General features: G+C 42.9%; 2 protein-coding genes across 2 annotated transcripts; both read left to right on the top strand.

Moving 5' to 3' along the window:
- The first annotated feature begins 1,051 nt into the window (after positions 1-1,051).
- On the top strand, positions 1,052-13,527 carry polr1c (RNA polymerase I and III subunit C). Its single transcript, XM_083987987.1, has 9 exons — positions 1,052-1,137; positions 2,300-2,371; positions 2,804-2,911; positions 4,153-4,285; positions 6,028-6,159; positions 9,232-9,384; positions 9,504-9,653; positions 12,428-12,544; positions 13,015-13,527. Exons 1-9 carry the CDS (start codon positions 1,066-1,068, stop codon positions 13,131-13,133), a joined length of 1,056 nt encoding a protein of 351 aa, XP_083844113.1. The 5' UTR covers positions 1,052-1,065; the 3' UTR covers positions 13,134-13,527.
- A 1,056-nt stretch (positions 13,528-14,583) lies between these two features.
- Positions 14,584-26,128, top strand: fbxo28 (F-box protein 28). Its single transcript, XM_083987657.1, has 5 exons — positions 14,584-14,773; positions 19,661-19,770; positions 21,586-21,724; positions 21,955-22,150; positions 22,981-26,128. The coding sequence occupies exons 1-5, from the start codon at positions 14,585-14,587 to the stop codon at positions 23,502-23,504; spliced, it is 1,158 nt and encodes a 385-aa protein (XP_083843783.1). The 5' UTR covers position 14,584; the 3' UTR covers positions 23,505-26,128.
- The last annotated feature ends 217 nt before the right edge of the window (positions 26,129-26,345 follow it).

Raw genomic sequence — 26,345 nt, 5'->3', positions numbered from 1 at the left:
TAAAAGCCCAATCTGGCGCAAGCAAGAGAGAGGGAGAGAGAGAAACATACAGGTAATCACCTCCGTTTTATCCAATGAAATATTCTGCTCCAGGCCATATTTTAAAAAACATATTCACCGCGATCACAACTCTCCGACTTTGTAACGTTATGGGAGGGAGACAATCCTCTCGGCTGTAACGGGGAAGTTTACAATATATTAACAAAAAATAAAATAAAATAATTGTTCTATAAATGTGACTTTGGCAGCTGACAGGAACAACCTACAGGAGGTCAATGTAATTTGTGATTTATTTTCACGAGTAATAAATTACGTTTCTGAAAATAAAAAGGGGGAAAAATCCATGTTGCCATGGAGATGTATAAACAACATGACATGGCGAAGTAATATTTTCAGTGATAAGTCAGCCGTGCTGTAATGCTGATTTGAGCACGTTCTAAATGTCTTATTGACCAATCAGATTGCTTGGTCGGAACTACTTGTTGTATAATCCTGCATTCTTCACTGACAAACATAAAAGCTTCATATTTGTAATTCATACAATAACCACTTCCTTCCGTAATTAGCCTAATTGTCACATGACTCTGTGATGTTATACGGCATGTATGAGCTTATTGAAGGACCTTAGACATCCGTTATTCAGATATTAAACAAGTCTAACTCTAAGTTTTTGTCATGCTTTGAACGTGGATGTGCAAGAATTCGTGCATGGTGCCTTGACAGGTGGCGGTCACAGATTCATACACAGAATTAAACATTTAGAATGAAGCTTGTTGTTTATCAAAACGTTAGAGAACAGGTCTCATATAGCCTAGAGTTTTTATTCTATATTATGAAGTTTAGGCTACTGTAGGCCACATAGGCTACTATTTGATTCCAGTGTAGGCGCTATATCAATAATTCTCCTAGGCAATATCAATGTGGTATTTTTTCCTATTTTATCTTTTCAATACATTGAAAGTGACAACTGCACCTACTTTATAACTTTTTTTGACTCGATACAGTGGTGATGATGCAGTACGAGCGTGTCCGGAAGTGTGGGCGGAGCTAAGTCTACATGACAAAATGGCGACGACCATGAGTAACGTGGATGAGATACGGAATCGAGTAATACTCGGGGAATTTGGCATCAAGAATGTAAGTTTGAGTTTAAATGTTCAACTGTTTATTACGTTGTTGTCTAGTTGTGACGTTCACGTGTCTCTCTGCGGTTACACTGACCCGCACGTGCTCGTCAACTCGCGTGAAACCTGCACGCGCTATAACGTTACCTGTGTTGGACACGAGCTAAGTTAACGCTATCTGACTGCAGATAGTCAGGTTAATGTAGGAATAATGTGACAGTCATTACGTCTGTCTGCGTGACTGTGATACTAAACCCTGAGCACACACACTGACCAGTCCCAGTATGTCCAGGGTTCATGTGGACACTGAGGAGGACTGGAGTTCCTCCCCGGGAAACTTTGACTGTTACACATGTTTTCCTGCACTCTGGTTCTGTTTGTGCGTCCGTTTCTGCTTGTATTCTTCGGTTTATAGTAAAATGAAGCAACATCACACGAGAGGGAGTGATGTTGTACTCTCTATATGTGTGCGCGCCTTTATTTCCCTACGCCAACAGAAATAGTCCTGCAACTGGACTGGTACTGGTACACACAAGTCTCTACGTAACTAGCTTCGTAGTTGCTCTTCTCTCGTGTGGAAGTGGGCAGGTGTCAGTGAACGCACCTGGGGGTGTGCTCTGAAATACACAGGCTTCACTCTCTTCCCCTCCATCCTCTCGTGACGACCGTTAAGATGTTACTTCTGGACAGATGTTTAATGGTTATAGAACACCTGTACAGCGCAGTGATACCTGGTGTTAAAAGGCTCAGTGTTGTAGCTACTCAAACTAACTGAGACCATCTAATCATTTGGACACCAGTTGTGATTGAAAATGCCCTTTTTTTCTGGTGCACTGCGGACATTCATGTTGTCCCCAGGCCTGGAAAAGGAAAACACTTCTTTTTTTTTTATAAAGTTAAGAATTATTGAAAGCTGATGGGCATTGGTCACCCACTAAGATTAAACAGCTATCCCATTTGATGTCATTTGATTATACCAGTCCAGTACTAATAATAGATTAGATTCCTTTGATAATTGCAAATCTTGAGGATGATCAATAATCTTAATTAGGGAAGGTTTCTTCTACTAAGTGCACCTTTTTTCAGTGTTATTTGTAATTATGTCATTCTTGTTGAAAAGTAGACAAGAGGTCTACTATTCTATTCTATTCTTATGATTGTTTGTTGTTGTTTAGGTCCATACAACAGATTACCCTGGAAACTACCCTGGCTACGATGACACTTGGAATATGGAAAAATTTCAAAAGGTATTTTTTTGTTAGTGTGTGTGTGTGTGTGTGTGTGTGTGTGTGTGTGTGTGTGTGTGTGTGTGTGTGTGTGTGTGTGTGTGTGTGTGTGTGTGTGTGTGTGTGTGTGTGTGTGTGTGTGTGTGGCCACACTCACACACTTCACTTAAACTTTGTCATGTCCTTATGTGGGTTGAGCACATATGTCATTGACGTCCTCACTAGTTCCAGGCCGTATTCTCTGTCTTCATGAGGACATTAGTTAAGAAGTATTTATCCTTTAGAAATGTAATTTTTTACAGATTAAACCTGGAAAAACTGAAGTATTTCATATTTCCAAAAGAAATAAAGAGTCTACCATTTATCAGAGAGTGAACACTGAATGAAACGGATGTATGTTGTGAGTTGACAGAATGATAATGTTTCTTATTAAGTGAAACTGTCTGTTTGCAGAGCTTCAGAATCGACATGGTCAGTCTGGATGAGAGCACCATGGAGTTTGACATGGTGGGGATAGACGCAGCCATCGCCAACGCCTTCAGAAGGATCTTACTGGCAGAGGTGGGATTCCCATTTTAATCATGTTGGGTCATTCAGTGGCTTCTAAGGACACAAACACAGGTCAATTTGACCACTCATAAGCTTGATACATACAGATGATCAAACTCTGTTTATACCTGGGTGGTTGATCCAGCCATGCAAACCTGGATACATCATGGAGAGAAGTTTAATCACACTCTGACTTAACAGCTCTGACTGTGATTACCTGGTTTTAGTTTCAGTTAATCCTCTGATGTGATGGATGTATTTGGATACTTGCAACATAGTACTGGGGATTGTTTGGTGTCATTGTTGTCTTGGTGGTTTGGGAAATTTTAATATTCAAAACTGACCTTTGCAGTTACATTGTATCATTCTATTTACATCAAAAATACATTTGTAGACCAGGAAAATACACTGGATTATGACAGACAGAAGGCCATGTAAAATTAGATCATGAGATATAAAAAAAAACAAATCTGTCCTCCTATGAGGCAGAGTGGGGGGGGGGTCTTAAAGTCTTAAAGGGATAGTTCAACATTTTGGCAAATTGGCCCATGGCTAATGGCTAATGGAATTTGTTGGTTTCCCTCATCAAAATCATCAAATACACAATCCAAAAAAAACACTCTGGTGGACAAGTTGTGACCTGCACATTCACCACGCGACGAGATAATACATGCGTGTTTCCATCGGGGGCAGTTTTTCGGTAAGCAGTCTCATTACATTCATAACATTCCGTTATTATCTCACAGCGTGGTGAATGTCCAGGTCACAATTTGTCAACGAGAGCGTTTTGGAGTCGTTGGATTGTGTATTTGATGAGTTTGATGAGGGAAACCAAGAAGCCTCCGTAGCATAGCTCTGAGCAGCTGGCGGCTCTGCTCCGCTGTTCTAAAAATAGCTTGCACCGACAATTAAAGCAAGATAATGAACCTACTCCTAAAACCAATTTGCCAAAATGTTGAACTATCCCTTTAAAGTGTGGCACTCGGTGACCAGTCAACATCCTGATGTCCTCAATCAAAGCCACCTGGAAACAAGTGTGGTTCAATGTATTTTCCTTGATTATTGTACTTTTTCCTCTATGTTCCCTTTCCCTCCGTACTGTCATTAGTGTCTCATCCAAACACCTGTGAATGTTTTTTTTTTGTTTTTTTTTATATATAAAGCTGAATCTGAAGAAACTGAAATTTGGTGCATCTGTATTTCCAAAATAAAGTTCTAGATTTTAATGTTCTTTGCATTGTTTCTGCTTGCAGGTGCCGACCATGGCTATAGAGAAGGTGTTCATCTATAACAACACTTCCATAGTCCAGGATGAAGTCCTGGCCCACAGACTGGGTCTCATCCCCATCAAAGCTGACCCCCGTCTGTTTGAGTACAGGAGCACAGGTACAATAACACCATGAAACACTCTAACCACAGCAGTCCACACAGCTGCCAGTGTACTGTGCTGTACGAACGACTGATGAGTGGGTGTGGGCTTGGACAGCGTTTCATTGAGTCATCATTCAGTAATAAATCTGTAGAATCACACCAGGTTAAATGGAAATCTATTTTTATTTTCAGTATAATTTGTGCTGATGAGCTGTGGCTCTGACCTGAAACTGAGCTGAACAACAGAAGATATGAAAATACTGATTTCATATTTTTGTCATATTTGTCTTCCCTCAGATAATTAGTACCAGAGGCCTTTTATTAATGAAGTGAAATCATTCTGATATGATAAGCCTGAAGGTTTATGTGATAAAGCTGCTCGTGCACTTGTGATCATACAGTGATATAAGAGAGTAGTAGTACAACTTCATACCTAATTTTCAAAAAGATGATTTCTCAATGCCTGTGCAGCAAACACTTCCTCTTTCCTCCCCCACCAGTCATCAAAAGCAGAAACATTTTACAAAAATTCCAGACAGTTGTCATGTTAACATATTCACGCTGACATTAGTGATAATTGTGCAAGAGAGTAAGATGTCAGAAACAGTCTCTGTGGGTTTAGAGTCCATATCCTCATCCAGACCAATTCAGAATGGTTAAACACTTAAACTGCCAGTTCTGCCACAGCACATTATATCCACTGTACTGTACAGAACACAAATACAACACTCTGTAAATAAAAATAAAAAAAGTTAAAAAGCAACCAACGCTGTCAATTTTCATAGTCGAATCTTAGACAGAGTTGTTTTTGAGGCAAATGCGTAACCAAAACTACATTTCTGACATGGCTGCTGGGCGGAGTGATTTCAAAGGCAAGTAGTTCTGAGTATTTGCTTCATGTGTCGTAATGTTACATAATTATACGTTATTATCTCATAGTGTGGTGAATGTGCAGGTCACAACTTCTCCACCAGAGCGTTTTGAAGTTGTTGGATTGTGTATAAGTTTGATGAGGGAAACGTGGAAATACTGTCCGTGCGCTAGTGATGCGCGGGCTGACCCGTAGCCCGCGCCCGCGGGGCGGGGCGGGGCGGTGCGGGTCAAGAAATCTTTACTTTATTTGCGACGATGAAGTCCAGAGTGTGTTATCAGGGCCGCGCTGATGTTGACGGGAAAGCCGGCGGAGGTGTGAGGGAACCGGATGAGACGGCGGCTGGGCGCATCAGCAGAGCGGGGTTGGTTTCACTGAGAGCAGGGACCGGGGAGGACGAGAGGCGGCGGCCGCCGCGGCTGCTGCACGCTGCACTGTGACTCTCCCACTCCTCATGAGCTCCACAGTCCACACTGACAAGCTACCGGCAACACAGCACCTCTGTCTGCCCTTTCAAAGTAAAAAAGGCCGCTGTCTGACGTTTAATAGCAGCGGGGCGGGTCGGGGCGGGTTGTGAAAGTAGATGCGGTGGTGCGGGGCGGGCTGGGGCGGGTCAGAATACTTCATAGATGCGGGACCCGCGGGTTGGAAAAAAACCCGGCCCGCGCATCACTACCGTGCGCCTCCGTTGCGTTAACTGAGCAGCTCGCGTCTCTGCCCCACTGATCTAAAAACAGCTTGCACCGACAATTAAAGGTAATGAACATACTCCAAAAACTATAGGGATTATGACAATAGGCAAATTGGCCAAAATGTTGAAATATCCCTTTAAGGCATTACATGTACGTGTGTATAAAATCTGCTCTATCTGCTCTGTCTATTCCAGGTGAGGAGTGTACGGAGGAGGAAGGATCAGAAATAGACACAATTCAGCTGCAGCTGAAGATTAAATGCAGCAGGAACCCCAGAGCCAGCAAAGACTCCTCTGACCCACGAGAGCTGTATCTGAACCACATGGGTAGGTTTCTTCTGTCTGACTCTGCAGCAGGGTTGAACTGTATTCTGATACTATGACAGTGTTTTTAAAGGGATACGCCAACTTTTTTTTTTTCGTGTCTTGCCTCACTCCCAAGTCCATGACCAGAAGATAGACACCATCCTTTCGACTGTGCGTGTAGTAACAAGGGAGATACGGGCAGAGCTGGTGCACCGCTAATTAGCTTAGCTCAAACGCTGGAAGTGCATAGGTAGTGTTAGCCTGCCTCCTACCCGAGATGAAATCAGCAGTCAGAATCTGATTTCATTTTAGCTCTAAACTCTGCAAAAAGGGGGCTGCCGCTTCACCCGGCTGGCTCTCTGCCAAGGTGCTGGAGGTATCAAAAAGTGTCCAAACTGAAGGGAAAGATCTCCGCACACTTGGATCTATGCAATTTCACTTTATTAAAGGCTAAGCTTTCGGTCTCAGACGACCTTCATCAGAGCAATACACTGAAACAATGGACAGGCAGGTAGAACAACACACACACTCCCCAATCCAATCAGTGATATGCAATACACCTGTGTGCACCCTGGTGGTGGAAGCTCCACCTCTTGGGACTTGTAGTTTACAGGGTGAAACACAGTCAATTCATTTTTTCTTTAAACAATCTAGAAAAAACACATATACAAACATGAAACACCTATAAGAAAAAAAGGAAGAAGAAATAAAACCAGTACATTAATCGAGTGAAGAGCTATGAATAGGTATCAAGCTAAAAGCTATCATAAACCATAGTCTCTACATTCTAGAAAAATGTCTTGGATTACAACATAACATGCATATCGAAATCCTCGTTCCGGCCCATTGGTTGAAGTGTGTCTAGAGTATCTATCCAGAATAACTCCCGTTGGCATAACCTTCTATCCACATCTCCTCCTCTTGGCAATACAATGTGCTCAATGCCCTGAAATCGTAAAGAGGAGATAGGATGAGAAAATTCATTAAAGTGGCGGGCTACAGGATAGTTCACATCATTACGTCTGATGGAGCTCTTGTGCTCACTAATTCTTTGTTTTAACATGCGTGTGGTTTTACCTATATAGATCTTATCACAAGGGCATTTTAGTAAATAGATAACATTTTCTGTACTGCATGTGATAAAGCCTTTTTCAGAAAAACTTTTGCCCGATCTTGGATGTCTAAAATTAGGAGTTTTACATGTGTTGTGGCACTGAGCACAGTTGCCACATGGATAATTCCCATCTCTAAGTGGGGCCAAAAGTGTCTGTTTTGGATCTGGCTTAATGTTCGCCTAAACTCTGTAAATTTATCACTTTATCGACATTTCAAACATGTTTAGGTGATAAAGTAGCCGTTTAGATCAGCAGTGTGTCGTTAATTTGTCTAAATACCAGCTGTTTACAATTTTGTTCAGACGAATTCGGCGCTACTCAAGCTAGCTGTTGTGACCAACGCACTTCGCTGCAACAGTGTGTGTCTGCAGCTCTGTCTGTTTCTGCTCCTGCTGGTACAGAGGGCATGTCAGACATTTTTTTCCCTGTCAGACGCAGCTGCACCTCTTACAGCAGCACAACAGGTGCAAGTGTCCACGGCTTGTCGACAAAGACGATGGACAAAGAGAAATATGGCATCAATAAGCTCACAGAACCGCCAGTCAGGGCAGAGCTGGTCTGTAACAGATGGTTGAAACCCACACAGACCAACTTGGCAGAACATGCTGCTGACAGACACACTGACCTGGTTCAGGAGTTCAGAGAGCCAACCCCTTACCCTCTTACACATTTTGCCCAGCAGTACCTGTGCATTAGCCACAAGCTGCACCTCAGATCAACATTACGTTTCAAATTAATTATTTTACTCATAAACCCTGACAGGATGTATGGAACAGGGTTTCCGTTGTCCGGTAACTTTGACCAGTAAAATCTGCTGAAGTCCGGAATTTTCTAACCCCGCCGGTCAAAATGTCCGGTGAAAATATTCCCTCAGAGTCAGAGCACAATTAGAATTTTATTAAACAAACAAACAAAAACGAAATCAGAGATTTCAGCGACATCTACCCCGAGTGGAGAGAGGCTTCACTCTGCATAATTGCATCAAAACAGCACAGTGAAGTCACCTGGGGGAGAGCAAAGTCACACGACTGATGCACATTTCAAGCTGCGCGGAGACACTGCACACATTTGATTTTAAAACAGCTGCAGCACATTTCATACATGCAAAAATGCGTAAAAAGTAAAAGGAAAAAAAGAGAACTTGTCAAGGGATTTTTTTTCAGTTTGTTTGTAGAGTTTTTATTGCAAAGCAGCAGACATTTTATTATTATTATGTCAAGTTGCCAGCACGCCGCGTTATTATGAAATGAGCCAGTCCAAGATGTGTTTTATGTTTGCAAATTATTGTATCTGAGAATAGGCCTTCAGCTTCTTTATGTTCTATGAGCGCAGGCTTGTGCAATATTAATTTTAGAGTTTACGTGGTCAATTGACGGCATTAACAGTAAATTACGTCCGCCATTAATAGATTTTTTGACCAGCGCAACATCATTCCGATCAGTCATCTCCACATAGCGCTCTTTCTCCGTCATCGACACACACAGAGCAGCGCACACATGCATGACAGTCGTGCCCGGTAAAAACAAAACTCATACGGTCCACCCCCCCCTTCCCCGGACGTTACGATCGCGACCCCCGCCACAGTGTCCTGGCAATAAACCTGTGGGAAACACTGACCTGGCTGCATATCATTTATCATTTTAAGCTCAATAAATTCAGATCATATTTGACCGGAATTTCAAACATTTGTCTGGTAAATTGAAAACCTGCCGGTCACGTTGTCCGGTGCCATTTTTTTCTAGTGGAAACGCTGGTATGGAACTCCTCCTGTCGGGGTTTATTTCTCCATAACAACCTTCAAACTATGACGTCCACTGTTCTTCTGCTGTCCGTCATGGCGTTCATATTTCGTGTGAGTGGAATGTGGCATCACGTGCAAAGGGTCAGTTCAACAGTTGGTCTCATCAAGGCACTGATGTAAAGAGATCTCTAGTAATGCAGTGATTCCCCCCCCCTGTCCTGTGCCGTCTCACCTCAGTTTACTCCAAGGACATAAAGTGGGTCCCCCTCGGGAACCAAGCGGACGTGTTTGCAGACGCCAGCATCGGACCCGTCCACGACGACATCCTCATCGCCCAGCTACGACCGGGACAGGAGCTGGACATCACCATGCACTGTGTCAAAGGCATCGGTGAGTGTAGACGCTCTGATCTGGCCTATGTGTGTCTTTCAAAATCTGAATATGTTCCTTTAACAGTCACCTTCACCAGTGAGTATTCTTCTAAGCCGTGCTCTCTGTTGTGCGTTCAGGGAAGGACCATGCCAAGTTCTCTCCAGTGGCCACAGCCAGTTACCGCCTGCTGCCAGAGATCACGCTGCTGGAGCCAGTGGAGGGGGAGAAGGCCGAGCGCTTGGAACGCTGCTTCTCACGAGGAGTCATCGGATTGGAAGATGTCGACGGTACGAAATCTCACCTGACTAATGTGTAATTTAACCCACGCTGTGTAGACGGCAGGATGAACGTCAGCATACAGTCCTGTAGCAGTGAGGAGCTGTGTGTCTATGAGGAGACTAGAGCTATTATCATGATAGAAATGCCAGTTGCTGAAATTTTAACTACGACGATAACTGCGGCCAATTACTGTGGTTATATTGACTAACATCTGTGTGACAGTCCCCTGGACGCAGGCACTGCAACAATGTGGGTTTATTAAAGGGATACTTCACCCAAAGTCGATAATTCACCAATTTTCTACTCACCGTCATTCCAAGGACGGGTTTGGAGAACTTTCAGACTCATCAAAACCATAGATATAGAAACATAGATGCCGCGTTCCATACTGCCGAACAGCGCCACCATGCGTCTGCTGGCCGCCATGTTGTGCAGGGCATAAGTTCTAAAGGACTGACGTTCTAAACGCTGTAACCATGGTTGTAACCCCAGATTTTGATTAAATCTATTCACAGGCGTCATTTACGCTGGGGACGTTAACTACATTATCCTAGAAGCAGCTGAAACAGTGCGCACGGCGCAGAGCTTCCTGTACGCCGGAGCCAACTCGCAACAATGTAGCTTCAATTAAGTAGTTCTCAGACTCTTTCTGTCATCTCCCGCTTTGGACAAAGAGGGATTTCAAGACGCACCACGGTGATATGCTTAATGTTTGGGTGCAACAAAGTCCCTATACAAAATCAACATCTAACCTGCATCTGTATCTGGTGCGCACTGCTGTTTCTCTCGCGCTTGCTCACTCGCTCACTCTTGATCCGCATATAAATTAATATTATATAAAAAATAAAAAAGGAAAACACACAGACACGCAAATTGAAATGACCAAACTGTAGTGTAGTCTATCAATTCAGTGACCTAGAGCTGTAGACCTGTAAATATTCCCAAATAAATTTAAATCAAACGCAACTGGACTTGGTTATTTTGTCTAGGAAGACGTTTCACCTCTCATCCAAGAGGCTTCATCAGTTCATGTACGCATCAGACTGATGAAGCCTCTTGTACCTGGACAAATGACCTGGACAAATGAGAATATTCACAGGCTTTGACGTTCTGTGTCCTGCACAATATGGCGGCCCCACTGACGTATCGCCAGATATAGAACGCGGCATCTACGTTTATATATCTATGATCAAAACACTTTTGGAGTTCCAGGGGGGGTCTGGCTGGCAACGGAATTTCATATAATGGCGGTGGTGGATAATGCTCACTTTTGAATCGTCCTAAATACACACTATGGAACATCCAAATACCTCTGTTCTCCAAACCCCTCCTTGGCATGACGGCGAGTAGAAAATTGTTTAATTATCGATTTTGGGTGAAGTATCCCTTTAAGCATCAGCCAAAGCAGTGGAAGAAAATGCTATTACTTCTCATTTCCGAAGCAAACCCAGTTCTGCTACTGGTCCCTGATGGCTCAGTGTGTGGGACATGTTGTTATTTTAATGTTTAACTTGAAAGGTTTCCTTAGTTCACGAAAGGTTATTAAATTTACAGCAATGAAAGAGATTATACTGCAGTGACCTTCTGTTTCCATGGAGACTGTTGATGTGCTGCCTGTAGCTAACCCATCATGACTTTAGGGAAGTGGGTAACATTAAAGAAGTGAACTTCTCTCTCTGCCTCCTGTTGTTTCAACAGGAACTGGTGAACTTGTTGCTGAGGTCTTTTATGCAACAGCTGAACAGACTATAAATGAAACCTACACACCAAAGTCAACATGTAATAGAGATCTTAAAGGGATAGTATCATTTTTTTTTAAAGTGGGGTTGTATGATCTACAAATAGCCCCTAAGTACTTTAACTGCAGTAGAAGACTCTCTGCACTCCTCCCGTTAGCAACGCCAGCCCATAGCCCTGCGCAGAGATTTACAACATACAGTGTTGTGAACAGACCCAAAGAAACGGCCTATTTTCGCAGCCTAAAAGAGGTTTTACATGGGGGAAAAAATCCACAGTTCCATTGTTCGCTATAATATAATTTTTTCCAGCCCTTCAAAGTGCAGGAAAAACACAGTTTTTATTTGGACCTAACCAACTCACGTATCCCTAAAGAAATCCCTAAAATTATATTATGGAACAATGGAACTGTGTATTTTTTTCATGTAAAACCTCTTTTAGGCCGCGAAAATAGGCCGTTTCTTTGGGTCTGTTCACAACACTGTATGTTGTAAATCTCTGGGCAGGGCTATGGGCTGGCGTTGCTAACGGGAGGAGTGCAGAGAGTCTTCTACTGCAATCAAAGTATTTAGGGGCTATTTGTAGATCATACAACCCCACTTTAAAAAAAAATGCTACTATCCCTTTAAGGCACCTGTTTATAATGTTTTTATGAAAACTGAACATTGACATTAATTAAACCTCAGTTATCAGTTTGTGCACACAAAGTTTTGACCTAAATAAATAAGATGCACATGGATGCAGTAAGTTAAGAAAAGTTTCATTGTGTTGGGAAAAAGATGGTCTATCTGTGGCTAAGAAAAATGTTAGACAATCAATATGTAAGATTTGGAAGAATCTATTGGTATAATTAGAATACAATATTCGTGGTTATGTTTCTGAGTGTACACCACCATTGAGAGTCTTTGGAGTCCTCCAGATCTACTCTTCTATGATGACCATGGGACAGAATAAACCCATAGAGGGGCTTTCTGCAGACCACAGCCTCGCTGCTAGTTGCCAGTTGTAAATGTGACCATCTGTCTCCTTGTGTCATCCACCTCAGGTGAAAAGGTTGCCAAAGTGGTGAACAGTCGTCTGGATACCTGCAGCAGGGAAGTCCTCCGACACGACGACCTGAAGGACCTGGTGAAACTCGGCAGAGTGCGAGATCACTTCATCTGTACGTTCATATACAATGTTTATGTGTACGATACATTCTGCTCTATAGACGGTGATCAGACAGCTCAACTTAAAGGGATAGTAGCATTTTTTTTTAAAGTGGGGTTGTATGATCTACAAATAGCCCCTAAGTTCTTTAATTGCAGTAGAAGACTCTCTGCACTGCTCTCTTTTAGGCCACGAAAATAGGCCGTTTCTTTGGGTCTGTTCACAACACTGTATGTTGTAAATCTCTGGGCAGGGCTATGGGCTTGCGTTGCTAACGGGAGGAGTGCAGAGAGTCTTCTACTGCAATTAAAGTACTTGGGGGCTATTTTGTAGATCATACTATATATACTATGCTACTATCCCTTTAAAGTATTCTGATATTTCATGTCTGACTTTTTACATTGGTTCTTTTTAAAAATGTCTGTTGTGCTGCTGATACAGGAGCCTGAATGTCTTTTAAACTGTGGATCTCTTTTCTCACAGTTACTGTGGAGTCGACTGGCATCCTTCCTCCAGAGGTCCTGGTCACAGACGCCATCAAAGTCCTTATGACCAAATGCCAGAGGTTTCTCAGTGAGCTGGACGCCCCGGACATGGAGTGACTTGACAACTGAGCCACCATAGAAAATATGGTGTTAAAATGTCACAGCCGGCTTATATTTATTATGTTCTCAGTTGAATGGCTCTAATGCTGCATTGATTTAAAAAAGAAAAAGAAAAACTATACAGTGTTTTGAGAAAGCAGATGTTGTTATGTTTGCTAGACTTCCTTGTTGTAAGTATTGTATATACTGCAGTCTGTAGTTTTTATACCACTCAGTTTTTGGTTAAAAAGCATGTTGAATAATAAAAAAAAAACATCCCCAATAATGTCCAGACATACTGTACAATTTTCTGTATGGATCTGTGATAACATAATAAAACAGAAATACATCATACTAAAACAGATGTTAGCATGACTATATATAGCTAGTTAATGATTCTTCAGTATCATGAGTTCAGATGGACCTGGTTGATGCCTATCAATGTGACTTCAGCTCTCTGGCTGCCAGCATCCTGTTGTGTGTTCATACCTTAAAGCTAATACATCACTGTGACTTGGCCATGTACTCCAGGACCATAGATAAGATGTGTTACACTCTGTCATTTTTATGACATTTTCTGTTGATCAGGAGTGGGCAGTAACAAAATGAATTTACCTGAGTACTGTTCATGAACATGTTTTTCACTAACTTCTTTTTGAAATGTCTGACTTTTCCATCACAACACTGTAAGGCAAATATTGTACATTTCACTCCACTACTGCCCCACTCTCTATGAAGTTCTCTAACTTTGAAGCAGAGCTTCACTGAGAATCATGTCAGAACCTGTCCAAACGATGTTACACTAGATAAAGATGAGACAGAGGATTCCTCACCAGACACCATCATCTGATCTGAAGTCTGTGTTTGAAGCATTTACAGATGAAGGAAGATGGTTTTTCATTCTGACTGAGGACTGTCCACATCATTTGTTAACCACCGGTCCATTTGTTGGATCAAACAAACACATCCTAGTATAAGGTGATGTAGACAGTAGCTTCTGACACGGCCACACCAGAGCGATAGATATAACATTATATCTATCGCTCTGGGCCACACATGTTTCATCACAGCCAATTGGGAAAAGGATTGAAAATAAAGATTAATCATTTTCATTACTCAAACTATTATATTCTGCAAGAGTGTAATACAAATATTCATATTCATTTATAAATTCGATTTCAAAGTTTTGTTCTTCAGCTTGTTTGTTATTTACAGATGAAGGAACAAACTAAAATTGTGCCTTTGTTTTACATGTTAGAAATAAATATTTTCAAAAAAGATTACCTCAGGAAATTTGATTTGATTTATTTTATTTTATTATTTTAAAGAAAACTTTTGTGTAAAACTCTGTTTACCTTCCCACTGAACTAACGTGCCTCTGCACGGGTTTTGTGTATCGTTTTGGGGGAAAATGGCACGCGAGCTTCCTTTACAGACGTCACTTCCGCCTCCTCCTTTAGCAAAGCAAGATGGCGGCCGTCGTAGAGAGAGTTGATGGATGTGTTGGGTCCTTGGACTCAGACGCGGTGTCACCGAGACAGTCCAGCCCTCCGCCGGACCAGCCGCACCAGAACAACCCGCTGTTGGGACTTCCCATCGTGGCCATTGAGACCATTCTCAATTTCATGTCCTACGACGAAATCAGCCTGCTCCGCTCGGTAAGGAGAACAAAAACAAGGCAGCCAGAGGGGGAACAAAGCTGCTGCTGCTGCCGCTGCTGCTGCGGTTGCTGCTAGACAGATGCACCGCTCGTCTTTGCAAAGTACTTGTGTATAATGTCGGTAGGAGCGGGTGTCGGAGCGGTGTGTTGGGGCCGACAGCCGGTGTGTGCTGTCTGAGCGGCGGGCTAATTGCAGCCGCGGCCCGCAGTGCTCATTGTGCTAATTAGCAGGACGAGGCTAGCCGAGCAGAGAGAGACAGAGAGAGACACAGCAGCACAGAGCAGAGCAGAGAGGGGATGAGCTGTCTGCCTGTCTGTCTGACTCTCTGGGTGTGTTGGACTCTCCTGCACTGCAGACGCTGCCTGCCACCCCCCCCTCTCTGGGACAGGTCATTTGCTGTTTGTGTTTGGCTGGAAAAACATTCAGTGTTGTGTTTGTGTTGTGTTGTCACAGCGGCTGCAGCCCCTCCAGCAGTGATGCACAGGTTACAGGTTTTTTTTTTTTTTCGTTTTTTTTTAACAGCTCTCCAGAGAGGCAGCTGTTTTCCATCATTACAATAATTCTGCAATGCAAAGCACTCAGCCTCTCACACTGTGCTTTTCATATAATCCTTATATTTGCATGGGTGGATTGAGAAGAAAATGGGCCCCTGGGTAGATGGGATGGAGTAACCACCAGTCCACACTCCAAATTATTCTGAGCTGTTTGCATGTTTTTGCTTTGTAATTTATGCATTGATTTGATTATTGCAACGATTTAGCTCCTGCTGGAGGTGAAGAGATTTGATGGCTGAGCTCAACACAAGAGGGCACACCCAGTGCTCTGTACATAAGTTATTGTGGTAGACAATGGCTGCTGCTATGGTGTTATAATTATCTATGGCTGTGATTGAGACGGGCTGAGAAATCTATTAGTGCCTACTGCCTATGTCAATGAAATTCCACATTTTTCATTTCCAAATTCCCCCCCAAAAATAAATAGAATCAACACAGACTTGGAACACACACAGTGTTTTGACCATCGACTACATAAAGATGGATGTAGCCTCTGTGGTGGTGACACCCTCAGATTGCTGTCTTGGCAGTTCCTGACTCCGCCCCCTAATTCCAATCCCAGCATATCCAAAAATGGGCAAAGGTGATTTTGGCTGGCTGGCTGTCAAACTGAAACTTTGGTGGATCCTGGTTTGTAGCAAGCACGAGCTGACCCACCTGTCCCTCAGAGGCCACGCCCCCAATTCTAAAATTCTTCAGTGAAATGTAAACATGTGAGTAAACAGTTGTCTTGAAGGAGCAAAATAAGCTCAAGAGAGTATTTTTGGTTCAGTCTGTGAACATGTTTATTTCTGCTGTAAAGTTGAACAATTTAACATGGGAGTCTATTGAGACGGACTCACTGTTGGAGACTCACTCTAGTGGTCAGTGGAGGAACTGCAGCCACATTCTGTTTCTTCTGCGTTAGCTTCATTTTTCATCCTCGGAGGGTTATGTTTGCACACTAACACATGTCCCTATGCAGTCGTCAAGCTGCCAGTTGACCAGGTAACAGACCGCTGGTGTGAAAATATTCATTCACATTTTTAGTGCTAAATGTTTAGTCAGAATGTTAGCCTTCATGAAGGTTGGGCGTGGCTCACGGAAGGTGATGGTAACGTTGTGTTGATATGAAGTGAGCAGCTGAAACTCTCTCAGGCTGATCTGTGTACAGTGTGTGTGCTGTGTCCTTGACCTGCTTTAGATGAGCTTCATGTGTGTGTTTCCTCCCGTGTTTCATTTGAAATGCTCTGTGGCGCTGTTTGCATACTTGTCCCCAATGATCCGTGTCAAATGCAAAACTCTGGTTGTTTACTGAGCTTGCCTTTTTTATTCCTCTTTTAAAATTTGATGTCAGACCAGAACACCTGCTGTGGGGTTGTCATGCTGCCTCGATCTGTCCAGGAAGAATCACATCTCCACTACCTACACATACACACACGGCACTGTGAAAACAGGTCCAGTCATACATTGAAGAATGGTAGAGATTTGGTTAAGATGTGAATGAAGATGTGCTCCAGTGCTTTATACAGCCAGGTGCACACAGCCACAGTATTAACCTACTCACCTCCTGGACACAGTCAGTGGCTCTAGTGGTCTCATATGACACTCAGTTTCCCTGACATCATGGAAAACCACAGAATACACTTCTTCTGCCTTTAGTGGGTTTTTTTCTTTTTTCTTTTTAGATAGATAGAATTTTTTTTGCCTTTATTAGTTAGGACTAGGGATGTAATGATACACAAAAATCACGGTCTGATTCGTACCTCGGTTTTGAGGTCACAGTTCGGTTCATTTTCGGTACACTATGGGAACAAAATGCAAAACATAAACTTGCTTGTTGTTTATGGGGAGCTTTGGTAAATTAAGATTTTACACATTTTAGTCAAATGTAATTACTGTTACATTATACATAAATAAATAAATAAAATAAAATAAAATAATAAATAGATAGATACAAATCCATGTATCTATACACCCCTGGGGCCTGTTGCTCGAAACCTAGATAAGGGATTAAGCCGGGATATGTTGGTTATCCTGGCTGAATTTAGCCTCAAGTCGGTTGTTCGAAAGCAGGTTAGATTTATCCTGGTCAAGTTACTATGGTGATTTACTCTCTGCAGCTAGGCTAACAGCTATGCTAACAGCCAGGCTTAGTTGATTCTGTTGTCTTTATCTGTGAAGTCAGCAGTCACTCTGATCAGAAATCAATGTGTTTCAGTTATTCCATGTTCTGATGTACATATTGGCCTGATTTCTAAACAAACAAAATACATTTACAATATTTATTAGGCTATTTTTTTCACAAGGCCTATTTATGTGTTTGTCACACTGAATCTTTGCATCTGCCAGCGCTGCCTGCTTCCTCAGATGCAGAGCTACAGATATCTGACGGTTTGTAAAATTCATATAGCACTGAATTGTGGACACTGGATGTTCTTCAGACAATACCTACTCACTATTTTCACTATTTGTGTCCATCTATGATATTTTCTATGACCACTAGTAGGCTACTGCATCACTGGCTTCTCATAAAAAGCATTGGAGCAAAAATAGCAATAGATTTATTTGTATTTTTATAAAATATGTTGCAAAATATACTGGCCTAAATATTGGTTGAGGTAAGAAAATAAGAATAAAATTGAGTGAGTGTGGCAGGCACCTTCCAAATAATTTATACACCTCATCTGAACATTGTTACCAGCAATTTATTGAAGCACCAGACTGCATAATGTTCTTATATTTAATTTCCACCTGTTGCACTTTTGGCCACTTGTATTTGTGCTGTATAAACCTTACTTTAGATTTGTGTAATGAATCATCTTCCACTGGTCATCATTAAGGCAAAGTGCAGACTAGAGCTGTTAATTTGTGAAAGGAACTTGTGTTGTGATTATAGTTTTGGATTATTAAATTAGTCCGCAGTTGTCTGCCGCGCTCTCTCTGAGCTTTACCACAGTGATGGTGCTTTTTTTAATTTTTTTTTTTAAGACGTGTGTCACCTGACGTCAGCATGAAGATCCACTGTTGATTGGAGGAAAGTAGCCACACCTGTCCTCTCATTGGTGAATCTGTGATCAATCTCTGTGGTCTACTGACGAGAGAATTAGTTCCACCTGGCTTGACCAAGCTGCTCCTCCTCAGCCTGGCTCGGGCCTGGTGTTCCAACAACCAATGAAACCAGGATGGATTTATGAGACTTTGTCCAACCTGGCTTTTCCACTTATCCTGGATATCTTTATTCTACTTTTGAACAACAGGCCCCTGGACAGTGCAGAGAGACAGGAAACAGGGCTCCAGGCCCCTAAATGGGGGAATCTTGCACCTAAAATTTGAGAGTGCAAGAAAATTATTTTTCATCCGCTTGCTTGCACTTGCATTTCTATGTTTCCCACATTCTGTGTCATAAACTATAAACTGTTTTCTTGTCTGTAACAACATCTATTGCACGTCTGTCCGTCCTGGGTGAGGGATCCCTCCTCTGTTGCTCACCCTGAGGTTTCTCCGGTTTTTCCCTGTTAAAAGAGTTTTCTATGGAGTTTTTCCTCAGTGGATGTGAGGGTCTAAGGGCAGAGGATGTTGTTGTGATGCCATGTAAAGCCCTTTGAGACAAACTGTTTGTAAAAACGGGCTATACAAATAAAATTGCCTTGCCTTGCGCATGTGCAACCAGTAAATTTTCTGTTTTTAGTGAAACATGGAGGGGCAGACTCAAAGAATCTAGTATCTGTCATAACAGGTGTCAGGCCAATGTGTGTGAGGATAATGAATGAAAAGGAAATGTTTGCTTGCTTTGCAAGTTTTACAGTGTGCTCCCCTAAATATTCTGCTTGTGCTCCTAAAATTTTAAGTTAGTGGGCCGCTGTGTTCCGAGTAAAAGAAAGTTATTCTAGAGCCCTGAGGAAAGCAGGGAGAGAGACTTGGGGAATGACGTGCACCAAGAATCGTCTCAGTCGGGAGTCGGACCAGCGATCAGCGCCTCAGGCATGCACCAACATGGGACGTGCTCTCTAACCACCGAGCACCCCGTCTTTAGTGGTTTTGAATTTGAGTATGCTCTGTATTATGAAAAATCAAGATCTAAGAAGTGATTGGACATCCCCACTTGACCTGAGATGACCTGACGTATCTGAGCAGCAGTCGCAATAAAGAGCTGGATCAGTGCTGCAAATGATAATGAGAGGAGCTTCACTGCTGCCTGTCTTATCTCCTCAAGCAGAGGAAGCGCTGGAGATTCCTTTCCAAGGAGGAATTGTGAGCTGATGGAGATCCTAATCTGATCGGCTGAAGCCCACATCAGAGAACCTCAGTCTTCTTCACCTGTTTTTTTCTTCCGTCTGCCTCTCTCCAGGTGTGTAAGCGCATGGACATGATCTGCCAGCGGGTCCTGAACCAGGGCTTCCTCAAAGTGGAGCGCTACCACAGTCTGTGCCAGAGACAAGTCAAAGCCCAGCTGCCCAGGTCGGTGTCACATCAGCACGCGCTGCTCCAATGCAGGAAAAATGTATCATGTTTCCAAACTACAGTCACCCTAAGAGCCCAAAACACATGCAAAGACAGAAATACACTACTAATTCAGAAAACAGATTGAATGGGTCACACACACAAGAAAAACTTTAGTTAAATGGATGGTTCAACATTTTGGCAAATTGGCCATTGCCTTAATCCCTATAGTTTTAGGAGTAGGTTCGTTACCTTTAATTGTCGGTGCAAGCTATTTTTAGAACGGTGGAGCAGAGCCGCCTCGTAACGTTCTGTTATTATCTCATATTTAGTTACGTATGTAAAATGAGAATATTCACAGGCTTATCTCATAGTATGGTGAATGTGCAGGTCACAACTTGTCCACCAGAGCGTTTTGGAGTTGTTGGATTGTGTATTTGATGAGTTTGATGAGGGAAACCAAGAAATCCAATTAGCCTCTGTAGCGTAGCTCTGAGCAGCTCGTGGCTCTGCTCCGCCGTTCTAAAAACAGCTTGCACCGACAATTAAAGATAACGAACCTACTCCTAAAACTGTAGGGATTATGGCAATGGGCCAATTTGCCAAAATGTTGAACTATTCCTTTAATACATGTATGGATAGTTTCAGTCAGCGCAGTTCAAAGTAACAAGGAGCATGGTGAATGCTGAATGGCAACTGTAAAAATGAATTGGTCTAATATCGTAGAGTTAATTTGATTTCAGACTCCATAATAACAGCTGATTAATAGAATTGTTCTCCAACACTTAAAAACTCACCTTTTTGTTAAAATCTTTTGTGTTGATTAATGTTGAATGGTTCAGCAGCTTTACAGTCAGTACAGTCTGGTACAGTATGTGCAGTATAATGCAGCTGCTTCGTCTCTGCTGCAGCTGCTGGTTTTAGTCTTTATTTGTGGAGCTCTCACACTAAATCACAACTTTGTCATGTGAGTTTTGTTTGTACTCTGCAATAACATGTGGAATACTTGAGTTAAAAAATAGTTGCAAGTACACAAAACTTTATTACAGTAGTAAACACTAACAACAAGCCCCTGAATCTGAGATTTGTTTTCTGTATCCTTAACTTTTTATTTAATATCTACTTGTATGTGGCTCTCTCACACACACACACACACACACACACTGCTCATGTAGACACTTACTCAATTGTTTTCTTCTATTGAATCAACTGTGTGAAGACAGTACACTCACTGTAGAGCTGCAGACACTCTGGTTTCCTCTGGCCTTGTATCATTCATGTAGCCTACAACAGATCACATGTCTGTATTACTGGCCTCAGGTGGGTCCAGCATACAGGATGTGATAGCAATAGGCGATTTATCCTTCAGCCCTGAATGAGACCCTCTGTTTACATGTAGATCATGGATCAAACTCTGTGTCAGAGCTCAGGATCAAGATTCATGAATGGCTGTTGAATCATTTTAATTCTGTCTATCCACAATGTTATGTATGTCCATGTTTGGGCAGTGGGATGTGTTGTGACATGGGTTAATGTTGTTCAGAAAAACAAAACAAAAATTTGTTCCATGTGTAAAAAAAAAAAAAAAAAAAAAATGCACTGACAACAAAACAACACATAGATGTCCTCACTTTTGTTTTAACTCAACTAACTTTCATTGAGATAATATGCTTGATCTGTTCTTGGCCCATTGGACTTTTAATGAGAAATCTACCACCTGAAGATTTACTTTGATAAGCAATAAGTGTTATCGTATGTGATGTCTGAAACTGAAACCTATTTTGTCCTGTAAAAACAAACCAAAGCTCTCCTCCCCTGTGTGTTGATCATCAGGCGGGAGTCGGAGAGGAGAAACCACTCCCTGGCCCGTCATGCTGACATCCTGGCTGCCGTGGAGACGCGTCTGTCTCTGCTCAACATGACCTTCATGAAGTATGTGGACTCCAACCTCTGCTGCTTTATTCCTGGAAAGGTGAGCTCATCTGAAACTGGTCTAGTTCTAATCAGGATCAACAATTCCCATTAAAAAAAATTGAGGGTTGTATAACCAGCTGCAGTTCTCAGACCTGACAGCAGAGTGCACACTCACAATTATGTAGTTTTTTTAAGAGCCAGTGATTCATTCTTGTTTCATTCATGGTGGTTGTGTGTTTTCTGATTTTAGTCCTGACTGTGTGTTTGGTGTGTGTTGTGTGTTGTCAGGTGATAGATGAGATTTATCGCGTGCTGCGCTACGTGAACTCCACTCGAGCCCCTCAGAGAGCACACGAGGTCCTGCAGGAGCTGAGAGACATCTCCTCCATGGCCATGGAGTACTTTGATGAGAAGATCGTCCCCATCCTGAAGAAGAAGCTGCCGGGGGCCGACCTGTCGGGCCGCCTCATTGGCTCTGCACCAGGTAACATCCATGTTCCTCTAACTCCACAGAGAAATTCCCTCAGCAGCTGTTGACACAATAATGGTCTCTGATTAAAAGATGGCAGCTCTCACAAAAGATTTAAAGGGATAATTCAACATTTTGGAAAATTGGCCCATTGCCATAATCCCTATAGTTTTAGCAGTAGGTTTGTTACCTTTAAATGTCGGTGCAAGCTGTTTTTAGATCGGCGCGGCAGATGTGAGCTCTGCACTATTTCCACGCAGTATTTCCGAGCTTTCCCTCATCAAACACACAATCCAACAACTCCAAAACCTGCACATTCACCACGCTATGAAATAATGAACGTTACTTAACTAAATTTACATTCCCGACACGGCTGCTCGGCAAAGTGACTTCAAAAGCAAAAGTAGTTCTAAGCATTTGCTTAATTTGTCGTGATGTTATTATCTCATAGCGTGGTGAATGTGCAGGTCACAACTTGTCCACCAGAGCGTTTTGGAGTTGTTGGATTGTGTAATTGTCCAGTTTGATGAGGGAAACGTAGAAATCCCATTAGCCTCCATAGTGTAGCTCTGAGCAGCTCACGGCTCTGCTCCGCCGTTCTAAAAATAGCTTGCACCGACAATTAAAGGTAAAGAACCTGCTGCTAAAACTATAGGGATTATGGCAATGGGCCAATTTGCCAAAATGTTGAACTATCCCTTTAACTTTCAACTGGTAAAAGCTCAGGGAATCACAAGCCCAGTGGGTTGGAACCAGTTCTTTACTGGAAACAGGAAAGAATCTTGTTTTCTAATACTCATAGAGCAGCGTGACAGTTCTCTGTCTGTGTGTCCTTGTCCCCTCAGTGGCCGGTCCGTCTACCTCCCTGACCACCATGTCCCTACTGGCCAAGAACACGCCGTCGCGCTCGGAGATGACCAAGGTGCAGCAGCAGGTGAAGGTGAACGGGGCGTCGATGACGGTGCTGCGGAGGGAGATGCAGGAGATCCGCGTCAAGCAGCTGGAGCAGCAGAAGCAGCTGCAGGACCAGGAGCAGAAGCTGCTGGAACAGACCCAGGTGATCGGCGAGCAGAACGCGCGCCTGGCCGAGCTGGAGCACAAGCTCCGCGAACTGATGGACAGCAGCGCCGCCGCCATGGGGGGGCCCCGGCCTGCCACCGCCGCCACCGTCCCCTCCACATCCAGCAGCGCCGCCGCCGCCGCGTCCTCCGCTGCCGCCGGCACGTCCGGGGCCGCGCTGGCAGCTGGCGGTCTGGCCGCGGCCTCTATACCCGTAGAGGCGGAGGGCGAGGGGGGGTCGTCGCTCAAACGCACCAGAAAGAGCCTGGACCTCCCGCGACAGTCCAAACGGCTGCGCAGCAAGAAATAAGAGACTGAGCGTGTCACTTAGTTCAAGTTTTGTTTTTTTTGTTTCTTGATTTTTCGGGGTCTGACTGACTGATCACACCTTCCCCTCCCCCTCCCCCTCCTCCCCCCCACGTCACTCCCCACCAACACCTGTAACCTGTGCTGTCTGTCAGATGAGTCAGAGGTTTCCCTGTAGGCTTAACCCAAAAATACGCAAACTACTCGTGGTGTTGGATTTGACAATAGTGTTAAACGGCTCGCTGCTGTCCACCGGTCGGACTCTGAGCCCGCAGCCTCATCAGGACTTTGCACAAACGTTGACAGGGTCAACTTTTGATTGTCACATTACTGTTGGAAGTCTCTCGTTATTCTCTGTTCTTCCTGGTGTCAGTGAAGCCCACGCAGCCTGGTTGTCAGAGGGATCGGTCCGTCTTTGGTTCGAGTCCTCGCGTGGGATTCGGTGACGGGAGGAAAAGTCCAGGATATCTGAGGACTTCCTAAGCTTCTTGGACTAAATCACAGTGTAGACAGGCGCTCGGCCTTTTGCAGCTTAGAGGACAGTTTATTGAAGGTTACATTAAAAATGACTGTACAGCTTTTTAATGTAGATGCTTTTCTAAGAGGCTCATATTTATGAATTTTTTGGTTAACGTCAAACAGCAACTCAGGTCCGGAAATTGGTTAACGGACTGTTTGAGATTTTATTTTGGAAACGCACACAACTAAAAATGACGTCAGAGTGAAAAAAAAACAACAACAAAAAAACAGAGCCATGGCAGTCATTTTAATTCCAAGTTAAATGATGGAACCTAATGAAGCTGCATGTTACTGGCATCAGTGACTCCTCTCTGAACCCATAAACATTAATTTCAGTCACTTGCTTCTTCCTAGCTCGGCTATGTGCAATAAATAAATCATCTAAATAAAAAGAGAAAGGCAGTGTTCAAGTGGCATCCGTTGACTCCTCTGTTGCCCAAACATGGAGGTGGTCGCTGTTAATTAAGGGATTTCACCTCCCACACATCATTTAGTCTTCTAGAGGTGCAGCAGTGATGAAGGAGCCCACAGCTCCACCATGACAAAATCATCTCTTTAAAAAAAAAAAAAAGAAAGAAAAAAAAAGATCATGCTTAACTTCCTCATTTCAAGTTTCTCAGGACAGAGAAACTCAACAACTGCTCTGCAGAGGGCAAACAGCATTCAGCCTCTGTGCTCTAAGGATCATACCAGTGTTTTTACACACTTCACCTGACCTGCTCCAAACAATGTACAGGAAGTGTCGGTGTGTTTCAAACATGATGTTTCTGCTTTGAATTCTATTGATGCAGGAAACGGTATCATGTAACATCATGACTCACCTTCATTCTCAAACTGAGGAAAAACTTTTGTTCAAATTTCTTCCGTTGTCTCTAGACAAACTAAAAATGCAGTTGCACAGTTTAGAATGAAAGAATATATTAACTCAAGGTCAACTTACTAGCTTTTTCTGAGGCTTTCAGCCTTATCCCTCAGAAGACTGATCGTTTTGCCAAATTGTAAATATTACTTTGGCAAAATAACTAATTTAAAGTTACTTGCTAGGTTTTTTTTCAAAAACTCTCAATCACATCTCATGGTCTTCATCAGCATGACACGCTCTTCTGCTGATGAAGACCATGAGATGTTGAAAGGACTAGTATGTGCATCTTGAGTGTTTAGTCACATGAGAATGAACTAAATCCAGTGAAAAGCTAGTGTGCATATCATTGATTTACATTTTTCCCCAAAAAACTTTTGTTACCAGTTTCATAACAGATTTAAATGCTGTTGTCCACTTCCTGGATTTTTCATCAGTCAGATATCATTTGTAGGAAATCAGGGGGGAATGCAGAAAAAACACTTGTATGGTCCTTAGGTCCAAGTAGAATTTGAGATGTAAATCTTTTTAAAGTGTACTGTGTGTTGTACTGACATCTAAAGGGGCTGCTCTCTTCTCCTCTGGTGCTGGGCCGGACAGTTCTGTTTATTTTTTTTTCTCATCCATGTTTGAGTCATGTTGGTCTCAGACGTCCGCCTCGGTCCAAAGGCGTTCAGTCTCCGTGCATGGATCAGTGTCACCAGAGGGAAGAGAGAAAATACATCTAAGTGCTGGCATTAAAAAAAAAAACAAGAAACTTTATGTTGCATCACCACCTTTGATTGACGGGGGAGTTTAGACTCGGTTTGCTGCCGGTCTGAGCTCCCTGTGCAGCAGCACTCTGTCCCTCCTCTGTACAAACCCGTCTCTTGCCTTGTGAGGCTAGGTTAGCTGTGAGCCCATATTGTGGCTGCACTTTTGTTTTCTTTGTTTGAAGCTTTTTTTCTCTCTCTGTTGATGACCTGAACCACTCATGAGATGGACTCTGGGGAAAGAAACTTTGGAAATCGCAGTTCACATCTTGGTGAACACTAAGGTGTATTATAATGACACTGGGCAGCAAAACACAAGAAGATGTAATCTAGTGGCTTAATTTGAGACTGCGTCTCAGTTTAGAAACTGTACTGTAATCTTCATGTACTTTAAAGTGTAGATTGTGAATTATTTCATGTATGTATACCAAGAAAACTATCTTCTGAGTTGGCCGACTTGGGGCCAACTGTATGGTTTTGTTGCACACATTACTGTTACAAAATGTACAAATCAAACCTATTAAAACTCAACTTATCCACATATCTGTGTGTACAGGCTTGTTCTGCATCTCAACCACCACGGTTCAGTTAATTTAAAGGTAGAGTCTGTAGGTTTGTTCATTGCGGTTTGTAAACACAACATTCAGTTTGGGCCCCTCCTCTCAGGCTCAACTGTGCACGCCAACGTAACTCACAGGCGGCCATATTGGGTCAC

Source organism: Trachurus trachurus (genome assembly GCF_905171665.1).
Source record: "Trachurus trachurus genome assembly, chromosome: 15".
NCBI lineage: Eukaryota > Metazoa > Chordata > Actinopteri > Carangiformes > Carangidae > Trachurus > Trachurus trachurus.
The sequence above is the reverse complement of the archived record's forward strand: the minus strand, read 5'-3'. Positions and strand labels throughout refer to the sequence as shown.

Bases quoted from the DNA above. Each gene is read 5' to 3' on its own strand.
- polr1c (XM_083987987.1), top strand. From the start codon at position 1,066: ATGGCGACGACCATGAGTAACGTGGATGAGATACGGAATCGAGTAATA. The intron at 2,372-2,803 runs GTATTTTTTTGT...GTCTGTTTGCAG, and splicing joins ATATGGAAAAATTTCAAAAG to AGCTTCAGAATCGACATGGT. The intron at 2,912-4,152 runs GTGGGATTCCCA...TTCTGCTTGCAG, and splicing joins GAAGGATCTTACTGGCAGAG to GTGCCGACCATGGCTATAGA.
- fbxo28 (XM_083987657.1), top strand. From the start codon at position 14,585: ATGGCGGCCGTCGTAGAGAGAGTTGATGGATGTGTTGGGTCCTTGGAC. The intron at 19,771-21,585 runs GTCGGTGTCACA...GTTGATCATCAG, and splicing joins GTCAAAGCCCAGCTGCCCAG to GCGGGAGTCGGAGAGGAGAA. The intron at 21,725-21,954 runs GTGAGCTCATCT...GTGTGTTGTCAG, and splicing joins GCTGCTTTATTCCTGGAAAG to GTGATAGATGAGATTTATCG.